At 42.6% G+C, this 12,906-nt stretch overlaps 1 protein-coding gene across 1 annotated transcript in view; it reads right to left on the bottom strand.

Annotated features, from left to right (window-relative positions):
* LOC119382541 (xylosyl- and glucuronyltransferase LARGE2s-like) overlaps positions 1–12,906 on the bottom strand; it is a 37,693-nt gene that overhangs the window by 16,847 nt on the left and 7,940 nt on the right. Inside the window, 10 exon segments of the mRNA XM_037650284.2 lie at positions 354–441; positions 2,853–2,954; positions 3,271–3,480; positions 4,781–4,876; positions 5,421–5,552; positions 7,309–7,386; positions 8,240–8,323; positions 9,570–9,587; positions 9,589–9,701; positions 10,492–10,784. Coding sequence (XP_037506212.1) covers positions 354–441; positions 2,853–2,954; positions 3,271–3,480; positions 4,781–4,876; positions 5,421–5,552; positions 7,309–7,386; positions 8,240–8,323; positions 9,570–9,587; positions 9,589–9,701; positions 10,492–10,784 — 1,214 coding nt within the window.

Genomic DNA, 12,906 nt, shown 5'->3' on the forward strand with positions numbered 1-12,906 from the left:
CCCAGGTAACCTAATCTGCCACTCAACAGCTCATGGCAACAAAGTAACTGGTAAATTTAGTTGGCTGCTTAATTAAACAATGCTAGCATGAGCAATATTCTAAGGCTGCTATAACTCACTATTTCAAGACATACTTTATCTCTACAAAAGTTAAGTTTAGCACATGCAAAAGAAAAGCAGTTTGAACTTTTATAAATTAGGGGTATCAGAGAAAAAATGCAGCTGGAGATAATACTGTACAGCAGGATGCCGAGCGCTGTATTTGAAATATTATTTTCTACTGATTACAAATGTATATTAGTGTTCCAGGCCTTCCAAAATAAACAGAAATATAATTTTAAAGAAAGACATACCTTCCCAATGCTTGCAGACAGCTTCCACCATCTGAAGCCTGTCCATGGATAACTGGGCAACCAGTGTAACATCATTGCCCTCTGGTGACTGTAACATAAAGATATTTTATAGGGGTGTGCGAATATTCGAAATTTCGAATATTTTTCGAATAGTGTTTGCTATTCGATTCGATTCGCACTGAAATTTTACTATTCGAACTATTCGAACTTCCCAAAAGACAAATGCAGTCAACGTCCGGTTGAAAGTGACCCCTTCAGATTTTCAATATGCTTCACCTCATTACACTCTCGTATTGCGGCAAAGCTGCCTTTCAAGCTCCGTTACAAGTCCGGTTGGAAGTGGTCCCTAGATTTTCAATATGCTTCACCTCAACACACCCCCGTATTGCGGCAAAGCTGCCTTTCAAGCTCCGTTATGGTCGAACTTGGGGCCAAGAGACAGTCAACGTCCGTTTGGAAGTGGTCCCTAAATTTTCAATATGCTTCACCTCAATACACCCCAGTATTGCGGCAAAGCTGCCTTTCAAGCTCCGCTACGGTCGCAAATGTATAAACTCAAGAAAACGCTGGTTCCAATATGGAGATGAAAGATGTGGCAGAGTTGGGGGCTCAATTAAAGCTGTTTTGGACCTGAAATTTGGGCAGGAAGTCCGAAAAATCGGACGCCGAAGCTTTTTAGCATCCAAAATTTCAGATGTTCTTATATATCGACGTCTACGAGGCAGATTTGGAACTCCGGACTTGAAGGGAGCACACTCTTGTCCGCCACATCAAGTTGGCCTTCCACAGCAGTTGAAAGAGGAGGAGAGGCTGAGGAAATGGCATCCCTGCCTATCACGTGTAAAGTGTTGTAGGCAACACTTTGGTTGCATCAAATCATGTACATAAATACAATTCGGCCTCTACATTGCCTCACTCTTGATAAGAAAGACAACTATGAAATATGACCCCACCAGTGCTTCATCAACCTAGCGAAAAGAAACACTTTCATGTTGCTATCTCACAAGAACATACTTAGGGATTCTCTGCAACTTTTTCTGTAATTTCACTTCGAATTATTCGAGAAATGTTTGAGAAATATTAGAAAATTATTCGAAAATATTCGATTCGATTCGCACTCAATCTTTATTATTCAAATTCGCTTCGCACCCAAAATTTTGCTATTCGCACAGCTCTAATATTTTACATTTGCATTTTAGCAGCAATGGGAAGAACAACAACAGATAATTATGTCAAATAGTGACATGGGGTACTTGGATGCAGTGAGATTCATGAATAACAGCTGTTTAGCACCTAACCAAACTGTTGATGTAAGAGTAGTACCCCACAGCTGGCACATTGGAATGTGAGCCCTACCCTTCAAGTACTAGAACCTGCAAATTATCAGAAATGTGCAAATGTATAAAAGCTCCGCAGAACATATTCTGCTTTTTTCCAGTCAGTGACTTATGGGCAATCACTCACAGTTAGGTAATTTCTTTTTATTCAAACAAATATACTGATACATTCCCATGGACTATGGGTAGAGCAAAATACAGGTCTGCCCACAAATGCAACACTACTGAATTAAAACTGCCACATCAGCTGATAAAGCTCATTAAGGTTCTTTCATTAAGGTTCTCAATATACAAGAGATGAGGCACAGACTAGAGGTGTGCACGGGCTCCGGGTAGCCCGAAAGCCCGAGCCCAACCCGGCCCGCGGGCCGGGCTCGGGCGGGCCGACGTATTTTCACCACGGGCCCGGGCCGGGCTCGGGCCCAGCGCAAAGCCCGACTCAAGCCCGAAATATAGAGAATGAGCGGGAATTGTTTTCCAGCACGCATACAGCGCCTTTTCCGCGACCACCCTTAACCGCTTTTCCTTTCCATTCGCTGCTTTAAACAAAAGAGGAGCAGGTAAAGAACTGCCTCTGTTGCACTCCGACAAACAGAGAAGTACCACCACCTGAGCTAGTGTCGGCGCCACGCGACTGTTCGCGTTAGATTTAAGGCCAAATCCCATATGAGTGAAAATGCACGCGACAGCGACGAGCGACTCGACGTAGATCGCCTTCGTGCAAGCTGACGCTTGCATGGGCATACCCCCTACACGTGACGGCTTTGGCTAGCGAACTCCATTGTTGCTGGCATGAGGCCGTCTACTTGTATAGCAAAAGCGCCGCACTTCGTTGAAGCTGGAATCGTTGGACTGCTTGCTATTTTTGCACAATTCGTAATCTGTGTATTAGAGACCGTTCGTGTGTCGTTTGATCATATTTGATATGCTACAAAATGCCAAATTACCGGAAAACGATGCTTTGTTTTCGCAGCGAACCTTCAAAAAGCCGGGCCGGGCCGGGCTCGGGATTGTGTTTTCGTACGTCGGGCTGGGCCGGGCGGGCTCGCAGCCCTTTGCCGTCGGGCTCGGGCGGGCCTTCGACAAAGTCAGCGGGCCCGGGCTGGGCTCGGGCTCAGAAATACGGCCCGTGCACAGTTCTAGCACAGACAGAGGTACTTACAGGCTCATAGTCGTATTCAATGTAGTAGAGATGCGTGCGATGCTGGGCAACCCTTGCTCTCCTAAAGTCATAGCAGGGGTCGTCCTCATCCAACAGATTCAACTGTAGGAGGACACAGATGAGTATAAGTAAAGAACCTTACATGAACGACAAATAAACAAGATATCAAACAAATTAAACCAAATACACGCAAATCTTGATACAACAAATACAGAAAAAGAATTATTGAGTTTAATGAATCAATTTATATAAGGAGTATAGTTAAGTAATGAAGCTATCGACATAAATAATAGGGCACCAAGGAATGATATCATGCACTCTATTTGTACAGTGAACAAATCTCGTTCGAGAGATACAAAGCAATAACAACATAAAATGTGAGCAGGTAAAGGCGAGCAGCTATACGACGGTCACTTACAGCGTCCTGCACGTGAGAGGCATGCACACCAGCTGATGATGACGTCGTGCCGTTGCAACCAATAAGCTCGCGTCGCAACAGGTTGCCATCATATTCGAGGAAGGTAAGGTAGAGGTTGCGGAAGAACTCAACATGCTTGTTCTTAACTTTCAGCTTCTTGGGCGAGTTCCAGTGGATGATCTTCAGCTCCTGCACCTCAGAGTAGCACAGCTGCATATCAAAGAGTAAGTGAAACACCATGTAAAATATTACTTGACAACGTATGGGTCCGGGCTAGTTGGTACTCCATAATTCAACAGCGTTAAGTACGAAAACTTTTTGACAAAAGGACATGTCTGTGTCCTCTTTTCATCGAAAAGTTTTTAGACTTAACACTGGTGAACCATGTAAGAGAGCAAAATTTCAATAAACACTAAATGTCAAGCAAGAACGCTGCAGAATTTCATATGAAGGTATGCTACAGAACACCACAAATCAGCTTATGTAACATAAGCACTGACAAAATCTTGGCACATGTCCATATTCCTAATGTCAAAACGGAAAAGCTATAAAAATATGCCTGTAAACTTAAGCATAGGGCTCAAATTTGTAATCTTTGTAGTCTGCAATCAACCCGTGGCTGTGGCATTTCATGTGTAGCATTACAAACAGGCTCAGTGAAATAAGCAGGTGAATTTTTTACAGGATACTGAGGCCACAGATAGTATCTCGAGGTGTGGCACAACCGGCTCCATGTCACTGCTAGTATGCATGTCTTGTTTATATTTAAAAATAAACCAGATAATTTTGAATTTATCCAAACACTGCTTGTTTGACTTCGTTATGTTGTTTTAGTATTTGCTGCAAAGTGAAGCTTCTTTTTTCAACGCTAGCCTTCACAGATGCGTTTGGTGTGACAATTGATTGCACTCCCAGGAAAAGACAAATAAAATGCAGCTTTGTGAACTCGGCTTACACAATCAAAACTTATCCTCCTAAATTTTGCTCTAACAGCCATAGCATGTGCAGTCATCTTCGTAAGCAAACCAGTTGCACATGCATGTGCAAGCACACAAGTAAAATGCAGTTCACTGCTGCTAAACTGTCGCCTAAACAAAGGTCTTCACCTGTGTGCCCTTACCGCATTAAGACCTGAAACCATGAAGTCAACCCCAACAGCGGTTCATAACAAGAGAGTGAGAGTAACCTCTTCAGCCACTTGACAGCGTGGCCTTACAACTAATTATTTTATAGAATAGAATATCTTCCCCTTGCTAGGGTTGGTGAACAGTAGACACTGATATTGTTACAGGAAACCCCAGTCAGCTGTACATCTGGTCCACAATTTCAAAGAGATGCCATTTTCCAATGCTATTCTTCTTTCCGCTTTTTGCTCTCTGCTCAATGTTATCAGTGGGATCATGCAGCTATGAACAGTGGATGATAAGGGTGGTGTGCAATCAACTGGAAGGCATCGCTACAAAATTGTGACCCTGATTAATAATAATAAAAAAAAAAACAGAAACCTCACCTCGCTGAGAGTATTGTCGCTCAGCTGTACATTCCACTGGCATGGCAGACGAAACAGGAGTTCTGTGTGCTGCTTCAGTACAGCATTAAAGATGTCCTAAAAAAGTAACAATAAGACATACGCACATGGAGGTGCACTTCATGTGAAAATTTATGTGCAGGTGAAGGCGTAAAAGTGAGAATTCCAGCTGAGTATGGATTATTACTCGCAGAATGACATTCGAGCAATTCTCAGCAGATTGATAAAATTGAACTGTGCTTCCTACAAAACTAGTTATAATTGAAGAAGCAAATTAACAAAATGCAAAAGGCAGATGCTGATGGAATGTATAACTTTTGAGTGTTCTAACGAAACCAGTGAGGTTCCCCCCTTAAAGTGGGCTGAAAAGTGCTCATTAATAATGAAATTAAAACATCTAGTGCCAACACGCTCCTAAACCATTAAAACACACCTGTTTTTCTCGCATCACGGAATAATCTCACAGAATATTCAACTGTATGCATGCAGCTGAGCAATATGTCTTCTACAGTGAACAATCTAGACGCACCTATCCGACAGCATGTTTATAAACACAGACATTTTTACATAACTCAGTTAAAACTGTACTACTACTATTAAACTATTAAAGACTAGTGGTTACCTGATCAGCCAACGAAGTAAACCACATGCTAATAAGTTCCTTCTCAGCTATAAGCTTCCACATTTGCATCCAGTTGCGTTCTCGTAGCCTTTGCAGTCGCAGCAGAATGACACCGGTGTTGAAACCTCGGCCCTGCATGGATCAAAGTAGTAAGCATCACCACGCTGTGTACATAGATCTGGTTACACTTATTTGATGTGCATAGGCATTGCTGTTGTTGTTTCTTTCGACACTCCACTGACATGATCAAAGATGTTGATACTGTTAAACATCAAACATCTTCTGCTGTTATTATTTACAGTATTTAGTGAGAACCTCAGATCACAGGGAGACATGCACCGCTGTCCAACGTGAGTATAAAATAAATGTCGTTGCCTATTGTGTTTGTTCACGACACTTTCTGACACTGCTAGCCAATTACGTTTGCACATTTTCACAGCAGAGACAGACTTCTTTCAATATTGCTGCCTCTTCTGAACTCTTTCAGAGCATGGAGGCACAGAATGAGGATGAAGTGTGATTCAGTAAATGGAGCTTATACCAAGTTATTAGGTCATCAATTGAGTGCAGACCAGAGTAAATTATACACTATGAATGGAACCATCAAAGTGAACTGATTCCAGCTTCCAAACGGAAACTGCTGCAACAAGAAGCTCCTGTCAAACAGCTACAAATGAAGTTTGCCAGAAGCTGCTATTTGCACAAGTCATTATTGTCTTGAAGATGTGGGGGTGCTCATAGCTTCTGTAAAGTCGTTTTCGCCTCATGGCGCTCGTGCGTTGTAGTAAGCTTAGTTTCCGCCGAGCAAGAGATGGCGCTGTGCTCGTGCGGTGGTGCCAGTGGCGCCGCCTGGCGGGGAGCGAGGTTATGCGGACACGTGAGAAAGAGCTCTTTCACCCTTTTGCGTCTGGGTGTGCGAGCAGGCGACAGTCTCTCCAAGGGAGTTCCGTGAGGACGATTTTGCAGCTCAGTCTCACGGACTCCTGTGGTGATTCAAATGTCGCATTCGAGGTACATTGTATGTGTTATGTTTGTGTATTGTATTGGCATTATATTGGGTTATTTTGGCCCTGCCACGGTGGTCTAGAAGTTATGGCGCTCGAATGCCGACCCGAAGGTGACGGGATCAAATCCCGGCTGCGGCGGCTGCATTTTTGATGGAGGCAAAAATGTTTGAGGCCCATGTACTTGAACTTCTGTGTACATTAAAGAATCCCAGATGGTCGAAATTTCCGGAGCCCTCCACTACGGCGTCCCTTATAATCATATCGTGGTTTTGGGACAATAAACCCCAGATATTATTATTGGGTTATTTTGCATGTTACTTCAGTCATTACATTCGGCTGGCGAGCTCACTGTTATGTAAAATGTTAATAAATGTCAACGTGACCGTTTGCACAACGGTGTGTACTGTGTCCGTGTGTTCCATGAGGGCAGCTCTCTCTAGAGACCCCACAAAGAAGATGTCTTCGTAAGCTTCTTTCACCCACTTTTTGTAATGGGAAGTGGTCGCGACAATTTCTGACCGAATTCAATCTGTTTCAAGCAAAGGCCTTCCTTTACACAGATTAATTGCATAACAAAGGTAAGAGGGTGCATTTTCAGAGAGTAAATGAAAGTATTGCATGATGCAACATTACCACTATTTGAAAACGATTAATAGTGCCACAAAGTCTTCATTCAACAGCAACCCAATGATTGAGTTGTCTGCCATGCCAAATTTTTAAATCTACAAATGTTCCTTCACAGAAATCTGCACAAGACTATTACAAAGAAACAAAGAAACAAACAAACAAATGTGATGAGACTCTGAATGCTTTCATAATATACCCAATACAAGATTAAATGTTGCAAACAAGCATTTCAGTGTATTTAGATATATACTCACGAGAGCAGGCCAAGGTCGATGGTTTTTCCACAGCTTTCCTAGATACCAGTCGCTCTGGTTCTCCACAAGGCCGATTGCCTAGAACAAAATTGTAAAGTGCACGACAGAGTGATCAAGGAACAGAGCACAACTGCACAGAAAGTGAACTGAATTCAATTTGCAAGAGTTAAGGCAGTTAACAAAGTCTTTGTTAGGCTGCTAGATTTCAGAATATAGACTCTGAAGAATGTGATGGCTGGTTCTTGTTAATCTAAAAAGCTCCCTGAAATGCCATGGAACCGCTAAGAACGCTAATAACCAGAGATAATCTTGCATTAAAATGGCGAGTGGGAGGCAGTATCTGGCCTCTATAAGCCATTTCTTTATGTTAATGTTTTCTTTGCCATGTAAGTTATGGAGGACAGGTGCTGAGTAATGTCGTTTCCTAAGCAGTAGGAAAACCCGTATTTAACGATTGGCGCTATATGAAAATAAGAAAAGAGTGAGAGAATGAGAGAGGAGAAATAGGACAAGCATGCTTAATGTAAAAATGAACGCACAAATAAGAATTTTTGCTTGCTGCGGAGTTTAACATTGCAGCCAACTTATAGAACTAAAAAAATATGCATTGCACTTACAGTGACTGCATGAACACATGCTAATTCCTCAATGTAGGGTTCCTGTTACACGTGCGGGTGTTTACCACTCTTCCAGAGAAGCACTGTGCTGGTGAATAACAAACACATTCCAACTAAATTGACAGTTGAATCTGCAGAAGTTAATAGCCTGAGTCCTCAGTGTGCAAGCGCCGAGAAGCTTTGACAACGAGCCGATTTGATGCCTCCATCCTCGGTTTGTCAGTGAACAAACTGATTCAGCAGTATGCTGCCGGAGAGGAGAAGCAAATTGGGAAGCAAATCTTACATGCACAAAAGGGCCAGAATTTGCTTACCTGTTTTGAGGTGTACTTGTGAAATATTCTCCACAGCTCAGCAATGTCTGATGCAAAAGTGATGTCTGTGTCCAATACTATCACCTAAGTGAAAAAAAGTAATGGTTAAGAAATGAAAAAACGCCAGGTCTGCGCGGAAAGCGCAGCACAGTCACAGCGAAAGCTGAAAGAGCGGCATTTCTAGAGCCCGTTATAAACTCTTTTGTGACTACTAATACAAGTACATTAGCAACATACCCACTATGCCACAAATCATAATTTTTGGAAAGTTGGGAAGCACCCACCACGACATTATTCGCTATTCTGCGGAGAAGCGAGGTGCCATCTGTAAGGCATTATGTGCACTTTGTCGATGCGACAGTTGATGGGGATGAAGAATTATGGCTGAGCCCTTTGTAATGGGTTGGAAGCTTTAAACGACCCACTAGTTACGTATTCATATTGTGTGACGCCCGGTAGTTATTTAACTGTCCCACCACACTTTATAACATACGTTAACGAGAGAAACGGAGAGCGAGAGAGAGAGAGTTAACTTTATTGAGAGCCTGAGGAAATGGATCATGAGAGCCTTAAGGGCTTCCTTGGCAACCAATAGAAGTGCACTTGCGAGGAACCCACTATGCTATAAACCATCATGATTTTTGTGAAATAGGGAAGCAGCCACTATGCAATTTTTCGTCATTCTGCGGAGAACCGTGGTACTCGCTAAACACCTGTACGGCATTATGTGCACTTTGTTGATGCTGTGGCTGATGACGATGAAGAATTATCGCAGAGGCCTTTGTAATGGGTTGGAAGCATTCAACAATCCACTCGTTGCGCAATTCGCATTGTGTGACGCCCGGTTACAGAATTCGCGTTTGTGTGACGCCTGGTTGTTATTTTACTCTTCGACCACACTACATTACATATGTTAATGTGGTTCCTTCCCGACATGAAGCCTGTATAGGGTCTTTTTGCAACGCAGTTTCAAGCACCGGCATGGCTCCGAGGTAGAGCACTGGGCTCCCACGCAGAGGGCCCAGGTTCGAATCTCGTTCCATCCTAGAAATTTTTTCTCATTTCCTTTTTTTTTTATTTCGTGCGATAGTGGTTACGGACACCGGCGGCGGCGGACAACTACAGGCCAAAAACGGCCGTTGAAATGATCTCACAACAGCTTACGCTGTAAAATATTTTTATCTTGCTGTGCCAAAAAAAGCTGGCATACTGATAAAATCATACAGGCACACCAGTTTTGCCTCATTTCATATGGTTTCTTATAGTCACTGATTCTAAACACGTGCAGCTGCTGCAAGGCATGCTCGTAATATGTGCAATTAATACTTGCCTTGTCAAGGGTATCAGGGCAAAGCCTTGGGCAGTACTAGCTTCATAAGCCCATAGACGCCGGAGTAATGCTTGTTTGGAATCCATGATACTTCTCCTTGAAGGTTGTCGGCTAAATAGAAGCTCACCTCCACTGCATAGAAAATTTGTACATGCACTTCAATCCAGAAGGTGGAGATGGCTGCTGGTAATGGATGTGCAGAAAAACTGAAAACTGTGTTGAGCTCTAAAAGGAGAAGCTAAAAATTAACATTACACCTAGTTAAATTGGTATAGTAGTCAAAACTTTTCTGATTTAATTCATGTGTAATGTCAAGCATTTCAGTGTTTTCCTGGGTACTATGGCACAGAAAAAATGATCAAAACTTCCCAAACTATGTTTTTGGTTCCTTTTGAACACGTGCTTTTTCATCAGTACAGTCAAATCCCTATATAGTATAATATATAATTGTTGGAGTTTAACATCCCAAAACCAAATCCCTACATAGTTAACACAGGCACAGTATAACGAATATGAATGACTGAGTAGGATAACGTATATCTAAGATGTCCGCTGATACCAATGAGTAACAGATATAATATATGTTTACGACATATGTCATACATAGTAAAGTATTTTCATGACTGGCGTGACTTTATTATAATAACAGTTTACATATTATAATAACAGCTTAGATTGTGCATAAATGATTAACTGGAGCCAAGAAGGTGCTGTCCTAATCCATGATGTCATGGTAACCTGGTGAAGAAATTTGCATGTAGCAGTGCCACCTCTCTTTCCTTCTTGCAGCTGTTATGGCTTACCGAATTCGCCTTCATGGTAAGAGCGGCTCTTTTGCTATTGAATACAAGTTAGCATAAAGTTCACTTCAGCTGTCCTTTCAGCAACCACTGCCAGTAAGAGCAAGCTACACAAGACAAACCTGCGGGCATGTTCCAACTTCGGAACAGTGTCTGCAGCACCAGGTGGGCTACGGCATCGGAGATGAAGTGGAAGTGGAGAGGGTTCTTGCGGTAGAAGAGGATGCTCTTGACCAACGTGATGACCGAGCGAGAGGCATTGTATCCCGCACACACGATGGCGACCTGAAGCACCTCACACTTGGGCACCTCGGGCAGTTCGTTGCCCCCTCGGGTGGGACAGGGCAAGAAGTTGATGTCGGAGCCATTGCGTGCCTCCCGCTGCATCAGCTGCATTAGCTGCTGCCGTGATAGGCTGCAAAGAGGATCGTCGCTGGCTGAGTGTACAACGCATATAAAACCTGGGCAGCGAGAAGTTAAAGAAACTCACAGGGTCCCTCATACATTAGCCTAGGACGACTCGAATGCAAAAGCCATCTTCTTTTTCTTCTCAGTCGATGTATTGATCCTCTTCACCCCTTTACAAAAGCTTTCTGCACCTCACCTGGTTTTGCACTGCCTCCATGGTCGGCCCACCTTCGACCAAGCACCAATGTCATGTGACGTCACATGATGCGATGTCATGTGACGACGTCATCACGTGATGATTTTTTTAGGCTTGTGCGAATATTCGAGCAGTTGGAATATTCGAACGAATATTACACTATTCGAATTCGTTTCGAAGCAAATATAAATTTTTCTAGATTTGGAAGTGAATTAATAGATGTATATAAACCGCATGTAAACCCTCCCCCCTGTAAAGGCGGCTTCACTGCAGTGCAGAGATGCTGTACCGTGAATACACCTTTCCAGAGGAAATCCGCACTGCCGCGAAGCCCCACTTCAACGTTAAATGAAAAAGTTACCCTCACATCGATTCATCATTTCTTAAGTTCAAAAGCTTGTTATACTGGCGTATATGCTTTAAGTAAAGTAAATTTTAAAACGTAATGTATTTTACAGGTTATCACTTGCATTCTACCTAAAGTCAAATCCTGCTACTATTCAAAGTTGCTTCCACTTTCCTTTGAACCAAAAATAATGACATCTACACATGCCTTGCTTCAACCTTAAAATATATTGTGCAGGTTAGATGGGTCATGACAAATATGCTAATTTTTCTTTATAATATGCGATATATACTATTCAAATTCGATTCAAAATTATTCAACCAGATCACTATTCGCTTCAAACCTAAAATTGACTATTCGCTAGAGCTGTGCGAATAGCAAAATTTTGGGTGCGAAGCGAATCCAAATAATAAAGATTGAGTCCGAATCGAATCGAATAATTTTCGAATAATCTTCAAATATTTCTCAAACATTTTTCAAATACTTCTAAGTGAAATTACAGAAAAAAGTTGCAAAGAATCCCTAAGTATGTTCTTATGAGATAGCAACATGAAAGTGTTTCTTTTTGCTGGGTTGATGAAGCGCTGGTGGGGTGGTGTTTCATAGTTGTCTTATCAAGAACTAGGCAATCTAGAGGCCGAATTGCATTTATGTACATGATTTGGTGCAACCAAAGTGTTGCCGACAACACTTTACACGTGATAGGCAAAGATGCCATTTCTGCGGCGAGATGCCACTTCTGTGGAAGCCCAACTGATGTGGCGGACAAGGGTATGCTCCCTTCAAGTCCGGAGTTCCAAATCTGCCTACGACGTCGATATAAAGAACATCTGAAATTTTGGATGCTAAAAAGCTTCGGTGTCCGATTTTTCGGACCTCCTGCCCAAATTTCAGGTCCGAAACAGCATTAATTGAGCCCCCACCTCTGCCATATCTTTCATCTCGATGTTGGAACCAGCGTTTTCTTGAGTTAGTACATTTGTGACCGTAGCGGAGCTTGAAAGGCAGCTTTGCCGCAATACGGGGGTGTGATGAGGTGAAGCATATTGAATATCTAGGGACCACTTCCAATCGGACGTTGACTGTCTCTTGGCTAAGTTCAAACATAACGAAGCTTGAAAGGCAGCTTTGGCTTTGCCACAATACGGGGGTGTGATGAGGTGAAGCATACTGAAAATCTCGAGACCACTTTCAATCGGACGTGTCTTGACAAAGTTCGACCGTAACGGAGCTTGAAAGGCAGCTTTGCTGCAATACGACAGTGTACTGAGGTGAAGTATATTAAAAATTTGTAGGCGTCACTTTCAATCGGACGTTGACTGTATTTGTCTTTGGGAAGTTCGAATAGTTCGAATAGTAAAATTCCAGTGCGAATCGAATCGAATAGCAAACACTATTAGAAAAATATTCGAAATTTCGAATATTCGCACACCCCTACTATTCGCACAAGCCTAGATTTTTGTGCTGATGCCGACACCACAAGACACCAATGCCGACGGCCAATTTTTGCGCTTGATGAAGAATCTAAGGCTTCAACCAACAGCAGCTACACTAACATAACAGTGGCAAATCATACTTCTGGCACAT

The sequence above is a fragment of the Rhipicephalus sanguineus genome, chromosome 2 (genome assembly GCF_013339695.2).
Source record: "Rhipicephalus sanguineus isolate Rsan-2018 chromosome 2, BIME_Rsan_1.4, whole genome shotgun sequence".
Classification (NCBI taxonomy): domain Eukaryota; kingdom Metazoa; phylum Arthropoda; class Arachnida; order Ixodida; family Ixodidae; genus Rhipicephalus; species Rhipicephalus sanguineus.